At 45.7% G+C, this 18,889-nt stretch overlaps 1 protein-coding gene across 1 annotated transcript in view; it reads right to left on the bottom strand.

Moving 5' to 3' along the window:
- LOC309550042 (vomeronasal type-2 receptor 26-like) overlaps positions 1–18,889 on the bottom strand; it is a gene marked incomplete at both ends in the record, with an annotated part of 53,353 nt that overhangs the window by 8,144 nt on the left and 26,320 nt on the right. Inside the window, 3 exons of the mRNA XM_082250510.1 lie at positions 689–919; positions 6,070–6,855; positions 13,208–13,499. Of these exons, the coding sequence (XP_082106636.1) occupies positions 689–919; positions 6,070–6,855; positions 13,208–13,499 (1,309 nt within the window). The remainder of the gene's footprint in view (positions 1–688; positions 920–6,069; positions 6,856–13,207; positions 13,500–18,889) is intronic.

Below are 18,889 nucleotides of genomic sequence, written 5' to 3'. Positions count from 1 at the left end.
TTATTGCTGTCTTTGGCCTTGTTTGGGCAGATTTACCCTCTATGTTCTTCTTGTTACCGCTATCACCAAAAGCGAAAAAAAATCCCAAATTTTTGGGTTGTCACCAGAACAGAATTAGAGGGGAAATCTTCCAATGAGGACACCTATTCTAGAGACCCTGTTGACAATCAGGTATTTCCTCACCTTGGAGGGACTTCTTCCTACCTCCTACTTTGGCTATGGGACAGAAAGTGAAGGTAAATCTCCCCAAACTGGGCACAGATGGCAAGAAAAAAAAAAAACTGTCAGGAGTTATAACCCTCTGTGCTCTATCCAAAATGAAAAGAAAAGCAAGTTTTGCCTTTGTGTTCGACCATTTTTTTGTTGTGATTTACATATAATTTGAATCTTTTTATCCTGGAGGACAGGAGTAATTCACCATTGAGAACCTCATAATCTCTATTACATGAATATGAGAAGAAGAAATGATCCTTAAAACATTTTTTTTTTTTTTATTTCTTTCTTTACTTACTTATGACTTATTTAAGGGAAGAAAAGGCTAATATAACATGTGAAGCAATATACAGTAGTTTATAGGTAACATTAGGAAATGTCATTGCTTGGCTATACTGTAACTTTAAGCATCTGTTGTAAAAACTGGTAAATGGGCAGCCAATGTCATCAAAATATTACATGTGGTTCTCCTCACCGTGTTTTGGTATTCATTCCATTTAATTTTTGTAGAGTTAATAAGAAGTTGGTCTTCTTCTTTAGCCCATGGTGTGTACAAACCAACATCAGTAAAACTTATTTTAAAGCTCCTAGACTTTATCAAATTTACGATTTTGTAGTGGAAGGGAAATTCACCATTTTCATCAAAAAAGGTCTTTCTATCCGTCATCTTAAATGGATTTTTTATTTGTTTCATATATTTATACAACTGGAGGACAAAAATAAAACTTCAAGCAAGGTAAAGCCAGAGATGTATAGTAACTAAGTAGAACTACTTCACTACTGTACTTAAGTACGGAAAGGCGGTATCTGTACTTTCCTAGAGTAGAATTTTTTTCTCCTACTTCCACTTTTACTTCACTACATTTTTTCGATGATTTCAATACTTCTACTCCGATATTTCTTTTTTGTGCTGCATAGTTACTCGTTACTATTATAAAAATTACCACTGCCAGAACAGTAGATGGCAGGTTTCATGAAGCTCAAAACATGTGTATTATCAGCGCATACGAAAATAAATGCTACTGTATGTATAAATAAAAGCTGCATTTGAAATAATAAAAAACAATATGATGTTCAAACTTTTGACTTCTTTCTTTAATAACTACATAACACAGTTCTTGTACTTTTACTTTCAGTACTTGAGTAGCAACATTTTAAAAAAAAACTACTTGCAATACTTAAGTACAAAAAATGTTGAATACTTTAGTACTTCTACTCAAGTCACTTTTTGATTGAGCACTTGTACTTTTACTCAAGTATGGGTTTCGAGTACTTTATACAACTCTGGGTAAAGCTGAAGTCATCATAAGGTCTGATGAACCCCAAACTGTGGAAGGAATGGGGGATTAGTACTGACCCCCCCCCCCCACTCTTATTTTCCCGAGAATTCCCAAGATGGTAACAAAAAGTATTCACAAGTCGGCAACATAAATGGTCGGATTTAAATCTCATGTTTGTGGTGGGTCCTTAGAGAAGACATTAGATAAACCAGAGTACACCTTGAAGCACATTTAACAGAACATAGGACAGTAACGAAGAAATGCAGAATTATCATAAGCCTCCACTAGCAAGGTCATGAGACAGGGTTTGCAACAGTGCAGGGTTCACTACGAACTGGCAGTCTGTGAATGGGCCAAAACATTGGACCTGTTTGCCCACCCAAAACTCCTGCTAGAAGCATGAGAAAGTATTTTTTTTATTGAGTTATTACTACTGCCAGTGGGTTGCTAAGACACTAACAAACACACACAGTCATTGGTTTCTAAGCTGTCAACAGCCTCTGGTGTCTAAACCACCTCCATCCCACTACCTTTTGCCTGGAAAACAAGCTGGTGGGCATTCCAATTGCTCAATGATATGAGCCAGCTTTCACTGCTACTGTTTACATCCAGCTGCGGGTTAGGGGCTGTCATTTCAGGAGGCCACCAGGAGAAGATTGTGGAACATGGCCAGCGTTTTTCTATTGGTGGGTCAAGGGGATCAACATTCATTGCGATCAACATGGATCCACATCACTGGATGTCAAAGGAAAAGAAACACATCACAAAGCAGACCCATGTGCATGAAATTAGATGAATGGCATCCTCAGCTTAGATGCGTGGCCTAGCTGGAGTCCAGGCTGAGGCTGCCATTCATCTCACTTCATGCACATGGGTCTGCTTCATGATGTGCAGCTTATGGACCTTTCCTTTGACATTGCTGCAGCTTGGAACTAGGATGAGCTCCCTGTCACTGTTTGCACTCCGGGCGGTTTAGTTGGGCTATACCTCTCTACACGAGTCTTTATGGGTCACATCCCTGGATGACATGATTGATGATGAATTTACACCATGGGACTTTTTTTTTTTTAAAGGACTCATCTTCTTGCCCTAGTGGATGTGAGGGTCTGTTGAAATCTGTGGGAGTTATTAAAATCTGGAAACCCCCTTTTAAAATAAGGTGACCCCTAGATCTAGATATTTGGTCACTCTACACATCTGAGAAATGGGTACATAGTAACTATGGTTACCTATTCACAAATAAACCCAGACACCAGACATTTGAAAAAAAAAAACAAGTCCCAAGGTGTAAATGTCAATAACGATATCCAGCAATGTAGATCCATCATCAATTACAATGAACAATGACCCTTCCAACCCATTGAAAAAAAAAAAAACATAACGGAAAGGGATCCTGCGCAAGGAAGATGCCATTTTGCTTGTTTGAGGAGTTAAAACAATGGGTACACGAAACGCTGATGAATGATAAGCTAATGGCGATACTCACGGATACTCAGGACAAATTATTACGCACATGGCAGCCCTGGTTGGACCAGTTTCCATTGTTGTGCCCACTTATGCATTTTTTGGACTCATACAATGCTTGTGCTCTGCTGCCTTAGCCATGGACTCCCCATAGGTGAAGGGGGTCCCATCAACTCCCTCACCCTCATCCTCCCCTCCTTCTTCTTGCTTCTATCTCCTTTTTTCCTTTCCTTTTCTTCTTCTAATGACACATTTTGATCAATATTATCTGTTGCTCTCATGGCGGACCAACCTTTTAAGCACTGGCCATTACTTAGGAGAACTCCCATGATAGCCCAACTAATTCTTGGCTTGTCCTTTAGGCCATTGGGGTATACATGCCGACCACAGGTGGTGTCGTGATCGCCATTTTTACTGTGTTTTAAATTTTTTTTTTTTGCAATGCCTATTTTTTATTGTTTAAAACTGTATCTCTATTCATCTCCTTGCTTTTGTTGCTGCTAGTTCATTATGGTCTACAGTAGGCCCATTTTTCAGTGCTGTGGATGGCCTAGTCTCATGCCAGTTGTTACTGTTGTATGTTACTTGCTTTTTCTGTATGCACATTTTTTTCTTAATAAAAATATTGTGAAAGAAAAAAAAATCCACTGACCTAATGACACAATTTCTCTCAATGGACACTCACCACATATGCAGCTCAGGGGCCCCACAGCTAAATGTAAACAAAGGGGCTGGATAAGCCAGTGATGCCATTGACCATCGACCGACTGTGCTCTGCGACTGAGTAGCGTGTGACTTTCTTGTGACTGAGTAGCGTGTGACTTTCTTGCGACTGAGTAGCGTGTGACTTTCTTGCAACCGAGTAGCGTGCACCTTGGAGTAACCGTCTGTCAGGGAATACCTTACGACTGGTGAGTACCTGGGAGGACTGGTGAGTACCTGGGAGGACTGGTAAGTAACTTAGTGACTGGGGAGTATCTTAGCGACTGATGAGTACCTTAGCGACCGGAGAGTACCCTAGGTTTAGTACCAGGGGAGATTTTGGTAATGTTGGTAAGGAATAGCAAGTCTTTACTAATTATCCCCATAAAGTAGAGGGTAATAATGTCCGACAGGATTGGGGATGCCACTCAGTGCACTTCTTGCTGCATGTATGCGTTCCTTGATGAACCAATCAAGGGTGAATACTGCTGTGCAAGATGTGAGCGACTTGTTTCTCTGGAAGCCCAGATCCTGGATCTAGAGAACAAAGTGGCAACACTGCGTAGCATCAACAACCTGGAAAGGAGCTTGGACATTACCCATCAGGCTCTGGCAGGGGCCAGCATAGAGGAGGGTGGAGACGTGGAGACGCAGGCATCAGAGGTAGGCTGTTGGGTGACCATTAGGAAGGGTAGAGGGAAGAGCACCAGGGAGGCCAGTCCTGAGTTGGTACACCCCAACAAATTTGACAAGCTGCATGTTGATGGGGATATCTGCTCAGGGGTGGCAGTGCTGGAGCAGGCGCCCTCCCCCAGCTGCCAGGGGAGCTGCGGCTCCAGGAAGGAGGGGGGCAGTGACTCAGGAAAGGTTAGACAGGTTGTGGTAGTTGGGGACTTAATTATCAAGAGGACAGAGAGGGCAATCTGTCAAAACGATAGTGGTAGCCGAACAGTATGTTGTTTACCGGGCGCTGGAGTTCGGCACATCGCGGATCGGGTTAACAGATTATTGGGCAGGGCTGGGGACGACCCAGCGGTCCTGGTGCATGTGGGCATCAATGACCAAGTGAGAGGAAGGTGGAGGATCCTAAAGAACAATTTCAGGGACTTAGGGAATAGATTGAGGAAAAGGACCTCCAAGGTGGTTTTCTCTGAAATACTGCCTGTACCTCGAGCCACACCAGAGAGGCAGAAGGAGATTAGGAACTGAACAAGTGGCTGAGGAACTGGTGTAGGAAGGAGGGGTTGGGGTTCCTGGAGAACTGGGCTGACTTCTCAGTTAGTTACTGGCTCTTTAGTAAGGATGGGCTGCACCTTAATGGGGACGGTTGGCTGTGGTGGGTGTGTGGCTGGCTGGCACCCTGTGGTTGCTGGGTGGCTGGATGGTTGGCTGGCACCCTTTGGTGGCTGGCTGGCTGGCTGGCACCCTGTGGTGGGTGGGTGGCTGGCTGGCACCCTGTGGTGGATGGATGGCTGGCACCCAGTGGTGGGTGGGTGGGTGGCTGGCTGGCACCCTATGGCGGGTGGGTGGCTGGCTGGCACCCTGTGGTGGGTGGCTGGTTGGCTGGCACCCTGTGGTGGGTGGCTGGCTGGCTGGCACCCTGTGGTGGGTGGGTGGGTGGGTGGTTGGCTGGCTGGCTGGCACCCTGTGGTGGGTGGGTGGGTGGCTGGCTGGCACCTTTTGGTGGATGGCTGGCTGACACCCTTTGGTGGGTGGCTGGCTGACACCCTTTGGTGGGTGGCTGGCTGGCACCCTGTGGTGGGTGGGTGGGTGGCTGGCTGGCACCCTTTGGTGGCTGGCTGGCTGGCACCCTTTGCTGGCTGACTGACACCCTTTGGTGGCTGGCTGGCTGGCACCGTGTGGTGGGTGGCTGGCAGGTACAGGCCCAGGGCCGGTGGGTGGCTGGCAGGTACAGTCAGGCAGGGCCTGTGGCTGGCTGGCTGGTAGGCCTGTGGGTGTGTAGGACTGGGTGGCTGGCTGGCACCTGGCAGCTGTGGGTGGTGGGTGGCTGCAGGGGCTGTGTTACACATGCACTGTGTCTGTGACTTGTCTTTAATAGAACTAGAAGATCACTCACTGTCCCAACCGACTGTGCACAGCATGCAGAGCAGACTCCACTTGGCCGCGGCAGGTAAAACACACTGTAACGAGGCTGAGGGAGGCGGCCTTAGAAGGGCGCAGAAGCTACCCAGTGCATGGAGGCGCATGGCGCAACATACACGATAACGTCATGGCAATATCGGCAATATCGGTAAATCCAAAGGCCGATTCCGATATATCGGGGAAAGTGCATATCGCCCCTCGATATATCAGTGTTGCCGATAATCGGTCGATCTCTAGTTTGTATACAAAAAAAAATAAAAAATTAAGCTAAAAATACTTGACCAATCGTTGGACTGTATTGTTTTACCTGCTTAAATCTGTTGATATTAAAACTCTGATTAAACTTCTTACAAAAATGTATAGCTTCAGCCATAGCCTCTACTGCAACATACACTCGTTTAGAGTCTCTGATAAAAAGACTTTTCTTCATTTTCGGAATATAGTCCATTAATGAAACTCCACAATCGACAATACTAAGATTTAGGAAATGAACATTTTTCCCATTTTGAGTTAATGTTTTATTGTATGATGTAATGATAAGTTCATCAATCAGTGGCCTTGTTTTAGAATGTCTTGACAATAGCTTGTTATCAAACGGACTTTCATCTTTCAGAATTTGCGGATTTAAAAGATCTAAAATTAAACTTGTTACAAAACTATAGAAAATATTTGTTATAATGATTTCACCTGAAGCCCAGGCTGGGGGAAAGATAAATACACTCTTCTTTATGAGCTTAGTGTATTCTAATAGATAATCACCAACATTTCTTGTAAAGGATCCACAAAGAATTAAAACGTTACAATGTACTTTAGAAAGTGTGTCTTCCCACCAACCAAGCGCAGCAGAATTCACAGTAATTCTTTTTTCAAAAGCCACACAAATCTCCTGGGAGCTCAAATATCCCTTCAAAATTTTTGCCTCGTTCTCTCCAGTACCATTGTCCGAAAAAAGTATTCCAACCCACGTCCAGCCAAAATGTTTCACTAGTCTGGTGACTGCCAAATAATGGACATGGTCACTCTGAGTGGTCCTGAAGACATGCGGGTAAAGCCGTCTGTCACTTAATGAGTAATCGGTGGCTCCATAGCTGATCTGACAAGAGTGGTTGTAAACCTCAGACATTAAATATGAACAAAGCATATCCCTCTATAGTGTGTACTTGTCTCAATACCCTCTATATAGCATATAGAACAAAATATTGAGACTGTATGTATCTTAGATGAAGAGGAATTCTCTAAGGATATCAGTAATCAGTAGGGTGCTGTGTTGACAAAACATTTTGCACATTGGACTTTTTCGGGTGACATCAAGGAGAACAACACACTGAACCTCCTTGTTGGTGAGCTTGATGGTGTGGTGATCTATCCACCTGAACCACCTGATGCCTGTTTGTTCTGCTGTGGGCCATCTGTGGTTCCTTTCCTGTCTCTGTACCAAACAATGCCATCTCTACTTTTTTGACTATATGTTCTTATGTTCACCTCAATTTCTCCTGAAGAAGCCTAGTGTGTGAAACATGTTGAGATGTGTCCTCCACCCTCTATCAACACAGGACCCTACTGATGACCTTGGAGAATTTCTCTTCATCTAAGATGTATACAGTCTCAATAGTTTGTGCCATATGTGTAGTAAATAGAGGGTGGGTGGGGCTGTACATAAGTTGTTCCCTTGTTGTCTATCTTTTTTTGGCTATAGGTGGCTACATTATGCACAAAATTGTGCAGTGCTTTTACCATTTGATGTTTTAACATGTTTTGTAAAGTAAAATAATGTGGTTTTATTTTTACAAAGCTGTGTTGTGTCTTTTTCTGAGGGTTTAACCACTTGCCGACCGCCGCCCGACTATATACGGCGGCGGTCAGCCCCTCCCAGGCAAAGTGACGTATCGGTACGTCACTAGCCTGGAAACCAATAGGGGGCAAACGCGCGCCCCCGGAGGCGCGCTCCCTCCCCTGCTCGTTCCCTAAGAAGCCCGCGCGTGTGACCGGCGGACCCGATGTCCGCCGGTCACTCGCGATCGTCAGGTGGAGAGGGAGAAAGGCAGGCGGCTAATGTAAACAAAGCTGCCTGTCATTCTCCCTGTGTAAAAGCACAGATCATACGGTCCTGCTATGTAGGATCGTTGATCTCTGCTGTTACACACACAGCCACATCCAATCACAGTTAGAAGCATGCCCCTAGGGACACACTTAACCCCTTCCCTCCCAGTGTCATTTTTACAGTAACATTGCATATGTATAGCACTGATTACTGTAGTAATGTCACTGGTACCCCCAAAAGTGTCAAAAATGTCAGTCAAGGGTCTGATCTGTCCGCCGCAATGTCGCAGTCCCGCAAAAAAAAAATCGCAAATCGCTGCCATTACTCGTTAAAAAAAAAAACAATAAAAATGACAAAAATCTTTCCCTTAGTTAGTAAACGCAATAACTTTTGCGCAAACCAATCAAAATACGCTTTTTGCGATTTTTTTTTACCAAACATATGTAGCAGAAAACAAATTGACCTAAAATGTTAAAAAATTTAGATTTTTACATTTTTTGGGGGGGAATTTCATATAAAAAAATGTGAAAAATATTGTTATTTTTGCAAAATTGTCGCTGTTTGTTTGTTTATAGCGCATGATCAAAAAATCACACAGGTGATCAAATACCACTAAAAGAAAGCTCTGTTTGTGGGAAAAAAAGGACGCCAATTTCATTTGGGTACAGCGTCGCACGACCGCGCAATTGTCTGTTAAATTCACGCAGTGCCGAATCGCAAAATAGGCCCTGGTCAGAAAGGTAGTAAAATCTTCCGGGGCTTAAGTGGTTAAGCACATTTATAGTCCCATTTTCTCTTTACTGTTGAATTTTATATTTATTAGGAATGTGGTGCTTCGTATACCCATGAACATCATCCTATGCAAGTTGTACATTCATTGTCAGCTGCCTTTAAAGCAAACACTAGAGGGTGTTTTGTGCAAAAAGTTTAGCCCAGTATTACCAATAACATTATACATATATACACTATATTGTCAAAAGTATTGGGACACCTTCTTTACACGCACATGAATTTTAATGGCATCCCAGTCTTAGTCCGTAGGGTTCAATATTGAGTTGGCCCACCCTTTGCAGCTATAACAGCTTCAACTCTTCTGGGATGACTGTCCACGAGGTTTAGGAGTGTGTCTATGGGAATATTTGTCCATTCTTTCAGAAGTGCATTTGTGAGGTCAGGCACTGATGTTAGACAAGAAGGCCTGGTCTCTGCACTAATTCATCCCAAAGGTGTTCTTTTGGGTTGAGGCAGGTCTCTGTGCCTGCCTCTCAAGTTCCTCAACCCCAAACTCGCTCATCAATGTCTTGTTTGTGCCCTGGTGCGCGGTCATGTTGGAACAGGAAGGGGCCATCCCCAAACTCTTCCCACAAAGTTGGGAGTATGAAATTGTCCAAAATGTCTTGGTATGCTGACGTCTTAGGAGTTCCCTTCACTGGATCTAAGGTCCAAGCCAAACCCCTGAAAAACAATCCCTCACGATAATCCCCCCTCCACCAAATGATTTGGACCAGTGCACAAAGCAAGGTCTATATAGTGTTCTTAGGGTCATAGTCAGCATTTTTCTTCTTCCAAACATGGCAAGTCCCCCTCCTCAAGAAGGCACATGTACAGTCATGCAAAGAACATCTAAATGATTCAGAGAAGGATTGGGAGAAAGTGTTGTTGTCAGATGAGACTACAATTGAGCTCTATGGTATTACCTCGACTCCGTGTTTGGAGGAAGAAAAATGCTGACCATGACCCTAAGAACACCCTCTCTATAGTCAAGCATGGAGGTGGAAATATTGTGCTTTGTCGCTGTTTCTCTGCTAAAGGTATAGGCCGACTCTGCAGCATTAAGTGGCCAATGGACGGGGCCATGTATTGTAAAATCTTGAATGAGAACCTTCTTCCCTCAGCCAGAACACTAACGATTGATCGTGGATGGGTATTTCAGCATGACAATGACCCAAAACATACCACCAAGGCAACAAAGAAGTTGCTCAAGAAGAAGCACATTAAGGTCATAGAGTGACTTAGTCAGTTTCCATAGGTGTGCGCAGCCTATTGCATTAGCGTGTGCACCTCAAAGCTCAAACAGACACACCTTTCTCCGCAGCCCCAGCTGAATGGGGCAGTGAATGAATGGGAAGTGCTCTGTGCTGAGCAGCTTCCTGTTCATTCTCAAACTGAAGCATAGTAAACACAGTTTACTTTGCTTCAGTTATAAATTAACACAGTGAGTGTGTTCCTTTAGAAAAGGAAGGAGCTTGTAAATGACTAATTTATCAGCGCCTTCCCCCACTCTCCATTCTGAAATATCCCCTGTAAGAGCCAGAGGGGAGAGGAGAGGAAGGAAGCCAGCAGCACTGCAGGGATGGATGGGGGGGGGGGGGGGGCGCAACATAGGGGAAGTCCAGGCAATAGAGGGAATCAACCCCACATGCAGTGATTAGGGTACCAGGCACACCCCCTGCGCACACCTATAACCAGTGTTGGGGGTAACTAGTTACAAAGTAACTGATTACAGTAACTACATTACTTTTTTTTGGTAACGAAGTAATGTAACTAGTTACAATACTAATATTGGTAACTACACTACTTTACTAGGCTATAGGAGGTAACTACACTACTTTACTAGGCTATAGGAGGTAACTACACTACTTTACTAGGCTATAGGAACGCGCTTCCCTGCGTTACCCAAGCCGTGCGATACAATCGTTATTTTGAAGAATAGAGAGGGACGAAGTTTATGACTTTTTGTTGCACTTTATGTTTTATTCTGTTTTTTCAGGTTTTGTTCTCATGTTTCCCAAAGCCTGTGTTTATACAATAAACTCTATGCAGAAAGAGTGTCATATATCTTCTTCTACACGGTCAATTAAGAAAGAGGAAAGTAAAGTAATAAGTAGTGAAGTTACTTTTCAAATGCAGTAACTAGTAAAGTAATCTCTTTACAATTTAAAGAAGTAACTAGTAACTAGTAACTAGTTACATTTTTTGAGTAACTACCCCAACACTGCCTATAACAGTCTCCAAACCTTAATCCTATAGAAAATTTATGGAGGGAGCTGAAACTTCAAATTGCCAAGAGACAGCCGAGAAAACTTAAGGATTTAGAGAAGATCTGTAAAGAAGAGTGGACCAAAATCCCTCCTGAGATGTGTGCAAACCTGGTCACCAACTACAAGAAACGTCTTACCTCTGTGCTTGCCAACAAGGGTTTCTCCACCAAGTACTAAGTCATGTTTTGCTTTGGGATTTACATTCTTATTTTACTCACTGAACTGAAGCTCAATTTAAAACATTTGTATTGTGCTTTTTCTGGATTTCTGGTTGATATTCTAAGGGTTATTTACTAAAACTGGAGGCTGCAAAATCTGGTGTAGCTCTGCATAGAAACCAATAAGCTTCCAGGTTTTATTGCCAAAGCCTAATTGAACAAGCTGAAGTTAGAAGTTGATTGGCTACTATGCACAGCTGCACCAGATTCTGAGTGCTCCAGTTTTAGTTAAGCCCCTCCTCTGTCTCTATCATTTAAAATACACCTATGATAAAAATTATAGACCCTTCATTTCTTTGTAAAATGGGAAAACTTGAAAAATCTGCAGGGAATCCAAATTTTTTTTCCCACCGTAGTTTACCCTGTTTATGGGAAGCACACCGAGAAAGTTCTGTAACTGCCATGTTCCGAACACTCGTCCAGACAAGATTCAATGTTGGATTTCATGCTGCTCAATTTATTGAGGAATGGATGAGAGATGGGCTCTAACTCTTGGCCAGTCTCTTCTGGAGATGTCACCTGAGAAGGGTCCTTGCCTCCTGAAGTGGTCATAGATTATCTAGACCAACCGGTTCTAATGTCTGTGTCGGTATTACTTTCCTGACATCAGAAAATCAGCCCAATTTCAACAAGTCCACATGCTAGGTGACTGCTGTAAGCAAGCTTCCTATAACTGTTTTGTTGGTCCTTAGGTGGTTCAACCAGGTGTTGTACAACCTGGACATATGATTTTGTATCTGGATGTAACTCAAACTGAGTACTATGAGAAGGGATACAAATTATTTTCCTTGCAACTAATATTTTGGATTTTATTAGAAATGATACATAATCACTCTGATCTAAAAAAAAAAAGGACACGTTTTCCAGATAGTGTAGAGTCCAGTGTGTAAAGATCTTATCGCCCTTGCTGGGTTTTGCAGCCTACATGTCTTAAGTTGTCCACCCTGGTCCGCACACATGCGTGAAGGACCTGTTAGGTGATCATTAGTAGCCATATGTTAGTCCCCTCAATCTCTAAAGCCTCGTACACACGAGTCGAAATTCGGCCGGGAATTTTTTGTCCGACGACCGATCTGCCGATTTTCGGCTTGTTAGTATGTTAGTATGATGCTTCCGACAACCGACTCCGACTTTTCGGCCGAAAAAAATCTGGTGTGCAGGCTATAAAATGTTTGTCCTCCGTCAAAACACGTCCGATTTTCGTGCAGTCAGTACAGATTTCGACAGGGAAAAATCTTATGAGCAAGACTGGGCATGCTCAGAGAAGAAAGAACACAAAGAAAGCAAACCAACACATGACATCACTTCTGAAGTAGAATTTTGTCGGGCGGGAAAATTTGTGTGCAGTCTAGGCACATTCCAACCAACAAAACACCACTCTGGACAAAAGATGGACGACCGGTCGGCGAAAATTCGTTGCGTGTGTACTAGGCTTAAACCTAAGCTGTCTCTTCAAATTCTAAATTTGGACATCTGTCTACTCTGTCATTTATGACTGAATGAATGAATCAATTATCTATAATATTACTGAATTAAAGTGGCTGTAAAGGCCAAAGGTCTTTTTTACCTCCATGTATTTAATACATGGAGGTAAAAAAAACATTTGTGTGCTGCTCCCCCCCCCCCCAATACTCACCCCTCTCGATCCAGAGATGTGCATGAGAGCCTCGGCTGTCCCAGAATTCCCTCTCCTCATTGCCGTCAATCGTAGCCAGTGAGCCAATGAGGAGAGCAGTGGGCGGGGATGAGCCACGGCTCTTTGTGCCTTATGGACACCGAGAGCAGGACTCGGAGTGAGCAAGCAGCAGTGTCCCCATAGCAAGTGGCTTGCTATTGGGGGCACTGGTCAAGAGGGAGGAGCCAGGAATGCCAGCGAGGGACCCGAGAAGAAGAGGACCAGGGCTACTCTCTGCAAAACCATTGCATAGAGCAGGTAAGTATGACATGTTTGGTATTATTTTTTTTTTAAAGCTGAACCTTTAATACCACGTTAAGAAAATATCTGTCATATCATTCAATTTACACAATTTTTATGTCACAAGTTTACATGCACTTTACCTTTCACAGACTGGAATGTTATAATCTGTGTTGCTGTCTCTGTGGATTCAGAACAGTATTACAAAAATTAAAGTAGTTTTCACTGACCTGTGTGTATTTGTACAGTCCGAGGATTTCAGCTATTGGGATTGTTGTGGATGAATAGTGATCTCCAATAATACCAGCCAGCTCGCCATGTCCTGTACAGGAATAATTAGGAATTGTCTTCCCTGGTCCAGATAAGATCTGCAGAACACTCTGTACAGCCTTCCTGGGTTCCATCAATGAGTCATATAGATGGTAGCCAAGAGTGATATTGGGTAAGATGTCTGGATCCTGATTAATATTATCAATTGCAAGAAGGAACGCTAGAAAGTTTAGGTAAGTCCAGAGAGATGGACTTCAAAAAAAAGTTTACTTTAGTTAACAGTCTATATTCTGTATATGTAACAACCTATATACTGTATATGTAGCAATCTATATTCTGTATATGTAACAACCTATATACTGTATATGTAACCAGGGCCGGACTGGCCTACCGGCACACTGGGAACGTCAGGGGTGGCCGGCCCAACATGTACATTGCGCATGCACTGCTGCCGCTCGGGAAAGCCCATATGCACTCAGCCATTCTCGGGCAGATGGTGCATGCGCAATGATGTGTGGTGCCATTTTTAAATGTAAGGCACCTCGGGGGTGGGTAATTAAGACCCCTGTGCAGCCTCTGCATCTCCTACACCATGCCTCCAGCCCTGCATCTCCTGCACCATGCCCTCAGCCCTGCATCATGCCCTCAGCCCTGCATCTCATGCACCATGACCTCAACCCTGCATCTCCTGCACCATGCCCACAGCCCTGCATCTCCTGCACCATGTCCACAGCCCTGCATCTCCTGCACCATGCCCTCAGCCTCTCCATCTCCTGCACCATGCCCGCAGTCCCTGCATCTCCTGCATTATGCCTGCAGCCCCTGCATCTCCTGCATCATGCCCGCAGCCCCTGCATCATGACTGCAGCCCCTGCATCTCCTGCACCATGTCCGCAGCCTCTTCATCTCTTGCACCATGCTCGCAGCTTCTTCCTCTCCTGTACCATGCCCGCAGCCTCTGCATTTCCTGCACCATGCCAGCAGCCCCTGCATCTCCTGCACCATGCCAGCAGCCCCTGCATCTCCTGCACCATGTCTGCAGCCCCTGTATCTCCTGTACCGTGTCTGCAGACTCTGCATCTCCTGTACCATGCCCCCAGCCCTGCATCTCCTGCACCATGCCTGCAGCCCTGCATCTCCTGCACCATGTCCTCAGCCCTGCCTCTCCTGCACCATGCCCTCAGCCCTGCATCTCATGCTGCATCTTCTGCACCATGCCTACAGCCATGCATCTCCTGCACCATGCCCTCAGCCCTGCCTCTCCTGCACCATGCCCTCAGCCCTGCATCTCCTGCTGCATCTTCTGCACCATGCCTACAGCCATGCATCTCCTGCACCATGCCCGTAGCCTCTGTATCTCCTGCACCATGCCCACAGCCCCTGCATCTCCTGCACTATGCCCGCAGCCCCTGCATCCCCTGCCCCATGCCCGCAGCCCCTAGCTCTCTCACCAATTCCCCCCTCCTCTCTTACTAATAACCCCCAACTCTCTCATCAATTCCCACCTCCTCTCTTAATAATAACCCCCCAACTCTCTCACTGTCCCCCTCTCCTCTCTTACTAGTGTCCTACCCCAGCTCGCTCACTATCCCCCCTCCTCTTTTACTAGTGCCCCCTCTGCTCTCTCACTATTTCCCCCTCCTCTCTTACTAATGCCCCCCCCCCCAGCTCTCACCAATTCCCCCCTTCTCACTTACTAGTGTCCCCCCCACCCCAGCTCTCTCACAAATGCAGATTGATTTGAATTCTTGTGCTTTTTTAAGCACAGTGCTGCTGAAGCTCCGAGTGTCAGGACTGTAGCATGGAGCCAAGGAGTTTCACAGCACTTCACTCAGCTCTGTGCTACAGTCCTAACAAGCTGGAAAGAAGACACCTCCAGTCCCCAATTAAACAGGTATGTGGGAAGTTGTGGCACTGGGATCCAGGATACCCACCAGCAAATATGGGTCATGTCCCCCCTGGGTGCCTGGCGCGACACAAAAAAGGATCCCTCTTACCTTTCACAAGTGAGAGCCTACATCAGGGCAGCTTAGAGGCAGGATCAGGAGCTGCCGAGAGCTGACATGAGAGGGAGTCGCCGACTTTAGGACTGCTAAGAGGCAGGATCGGGAGCCGAAGACGGGGGCGAAGTTAGGAGGAGGAGGGGGGAGCAGAGATGGCCAGCCAGATTTTTCAGGACTTCAGCCCAGCTCCGCGGATTCTGGGATGGTTGGGAGGTATGCTATTGGGGTTACAGTGGGGACACTCCCTCAGACCCAGTGAATCACATATGGAAACATGTAAGAGGCAAAACTAACAGATCAGGCTCCCCTGATAAGCAGATGGAGTACAACAATGCTTTATCCTAGCACCTATCTAGGAGGGTGCTAAATATATTACCCTCAACCTCCCCAATAAAGATTTAACCCCCTGATCACCCCCTGATCACCCCCAGTTAACCCCCAGTTAACCCCTTCAATGCCCTGTCACAGTGTCACTTTTATAGTGTAAAGTTTTTTTTTCTGATCACTATTATTAGTGTCACAGGTGACATTAGTTAGCGTTAACTCTAGCTAGCATCAGTCTAGGACAGCACAGATCCCCGCCGCATAGTGAAAGATAATTTAACCCTTTGATTACCAGTAACACACACATACACACACTAAACACCTCCATTACTAGTATAGTATCTGAACGGATCAATATCCCCAATAATTTAGGGTTCCCAAAACACAGCGTTAGCAGGATCGGTCACGACACCTGCCAGCACCTGCGTTTAGCCCCTCTGCCCAGCCCACCCCACCCCACCCAGGCAAGTGCAGCAATCAATAGATTACTGTCACTTCCAAAAACACAGCAGAGCCTCACATCCAAATTCGTCCCTTGCCAGAGAATTCGGCTGGAAACCTACGTATAACGGTTTCCGAGTTTAAAACTTTTCTGGGCCTTTCCCTTAACATGGGCATAACTAAAAGGAGTGAACTGCGTTCATATTGGTCCACTAACCCAGTCCTCCATATGCGCGTGTTCTCTGCATGCATGGCCAGGGGAGATGCAAGAAAATTCTGCGGTTCATGCACTTCAGTGACAATGAACTCTGTCGTCCTCGGGGAGACCCTGGATATGATTGACGCCATAAAATTCGGCCCCTCGTAAACCACTTCAGTCAGCGGTTTGCAGCCTTGTTTACTCCCCAACAAGTTATCTGTGTTGATGAGTCCCTGATTAAGTTTACTGGCCACCTTGCTTTCAAGCAGTTTCTCCCCAGCAAGCGTGCCAGATACGGGGTCAAGCTGTATAAGCTGTGTGACAGGGCCACAGGCTATACAGTTAGTTTCCGTGTTTACGAGGGAAAAGATAGCACTGTGGAGCCCCCCAACTGCCCAGACTACATAGGGAGCAGCGGCAAGATTGTGTGGGACTTGTACGTTTTATTCAAGCGTGCCACTTTTTAGTCAACTTCTTCAATTACATATTGGCACATGTGACACCGTGCGACCTAATTGCAGGAGCTTCCCCCAACGGCTTGTAGATTCCCGTCTTAGTCGGGGGGCGAGAGCCTGCTTGAAAACGGACAAATTGCTTGCAGTGAAGTGGAGGGATACACAGGATGTTTTCGTTCTATCCTCCATTCACGCAGACATGACGGTCCAAATTCATACGGCAACTGATGTTTTGGAGAAGCCCCTCTGTGTCCACGACTACAACCTTAATATGGGAGGGGTGGACGTTGCTGGACTTTGAGCGGTTATACCAGGATGATGCCTGCAGATTTAGGCATCATCTCAGTATCTTTTTTTACAGCCAGCGGTTGGCTTACATGTAAAAGCGATCCTAGTGGATAATTAGCCACTAGACTGCTTTTACAAGCAGTGCGCGGGGACTCCCCCCCCCCCCCCATCCCGCCGCCTTCCGCGGTTTTTCTCGGGCTCTCCTGTCCCACCGAGTAACCAGAGAGTGCAGCTGGTGGTTCAATTATCTAACCATAGAGCTGATTGGAGACAAGAATGGCTCCAATCATCTCTATGGCCTAAGATACTCGAAGCTACAAGCATTTCATGACTTCTGTTTCACCAGAAATAAACGGCGCCATTGGGAAATTGGGAAAGTATTTTATCACACCATTCTTGGTGTTGTCAGATGCTTTAAGGTCAGAAGAGAGATCTAGAGTCTAAAAGACCCCAATTTTTTAAAAAATAGTACCTGTCACTACAGATTGCTATCATAGGGAATATTTAAATTCACTGTGATAATAATAAAAATGATTTTTAAAAAAAATGAAAGGGAAGGTGTAAAAATAACAAAAAGCAAAATAAATTATTAGAAAAAAAAAAGAAATTCAAGCACCCCTGTCCCCCTGTGCTTGTGCACAAAGGTGCACGCAAGCGTCAGTCTAGTGTCATATATAAACAGCAATTGCAGCATTCATGTGAGGTATTGCCACAAACGCCAGGTCGAGGGCAGTAATTCTTGCAGTAGACCTCCTCTGTGTACGGGACCAGTGGCGGCTGGTGCTCAAAATTTTTGGGGGGGCGCAAACAGAAAAATGTAATAGGCTTTGCTTAGTGGCAAAAAACGCTGTAAAAAATTGCGTGACTCTGAGGTCACAAAAGTGTGAAAGGGGCCTTCAGCAATCAAGGTATACTGTGCCCCCTTTCAATGCAGAGTGACCAGCGTGCCCCCTTACAATGCAGAGAGACCAGCGTGCCTCCTTTCAATGCAGAGTGTCCAGCGTGCCCCCTTTCAATGCAGAGTGACCAGCATGCCCCCTTTCAATGCAGAGTGACCAGCGTGCCACCTTTCAATGCAGAGTGACCAGTGTGCCCCTTTTCAATGCAGAGTGACCAGCATGCCCCCTTTCAATGCAGAGTGACCAGCGTGCCTCCAGTCAACGCAGAGTGACCAGAGTGCCCCCTTTCAATGCAGAGTGACCAGCGTGCCCCCTTTCAATGCAGAATGACCAGCGTGCCCTCTTTCAATGCAGAATGACCAGCGTGCCCCCTTTCAATGCAGAGAGACCAGCGTGCCCCTTTTCACTGCAGAATGACCAGCATGCCCCCTTTCAATGCAGAGAGACCAGCATGCCCCCTTTCAATGCAGAATGACCAGCGTGCCCCCTTTCAATGCAGAGAGACCAGCATGCCCCCTTTCAATGCAGAATGACCAGCGTGCCCCCTTTAAATGCAGAATGACCAGCGTGCCCCCTTTCAATGCAGAATGACCAGTGTGCCCCATTTCAATGCAGAATGACCAGCGTGCCCCCTTTCAATGCAGAGAGACCAGCGTGCCCCCTTTCAATGCAGAGAGACCAGCATGCCCCCTTTTAATGCAGAATGACCAGCGTGCCCCCTTTCAATGCAGAATGACCAGTGTGCCCCCTTTCAATGCAGAATGACCAGCGTGCCCCCTTTCAATGCAGAATGACCAGCATGCCTCCTTTCAATGCAGAATGACCAGCCTGCCCACTTTCAATGCAGAGAGACCAGGGTGCCCCCTTTCAATGCAGAGAGACCAGCGTGCCCCCTTTCAATGCAGAATGACCAGCGTGCCCCCTTTCAATGCAGAGAGACCAGCGTGCCCCCTTTCAATGCAGAATGACCAGCATGCCTCCTTTCAATGCAGAATGACCAGCCTGCCCACTTTCAATGCAGAGAGACCAGGGT

This window comes from Pelophylax lessonae (genome assembly GCF_965119305.1).
Source record: "Pelophylax lessonae genome assembly, chromosome: 1".
Taxonomy (NCBI): domain Eukaryota; kingdom Metazoa; phylum Chordata; class Amphibia; order Anura; family Ranidae; genus Pelophylax; species Pelophylax lessonae.
This window is presented reverse-complemented; position numbering and strand designations above follow the sequence as displayed.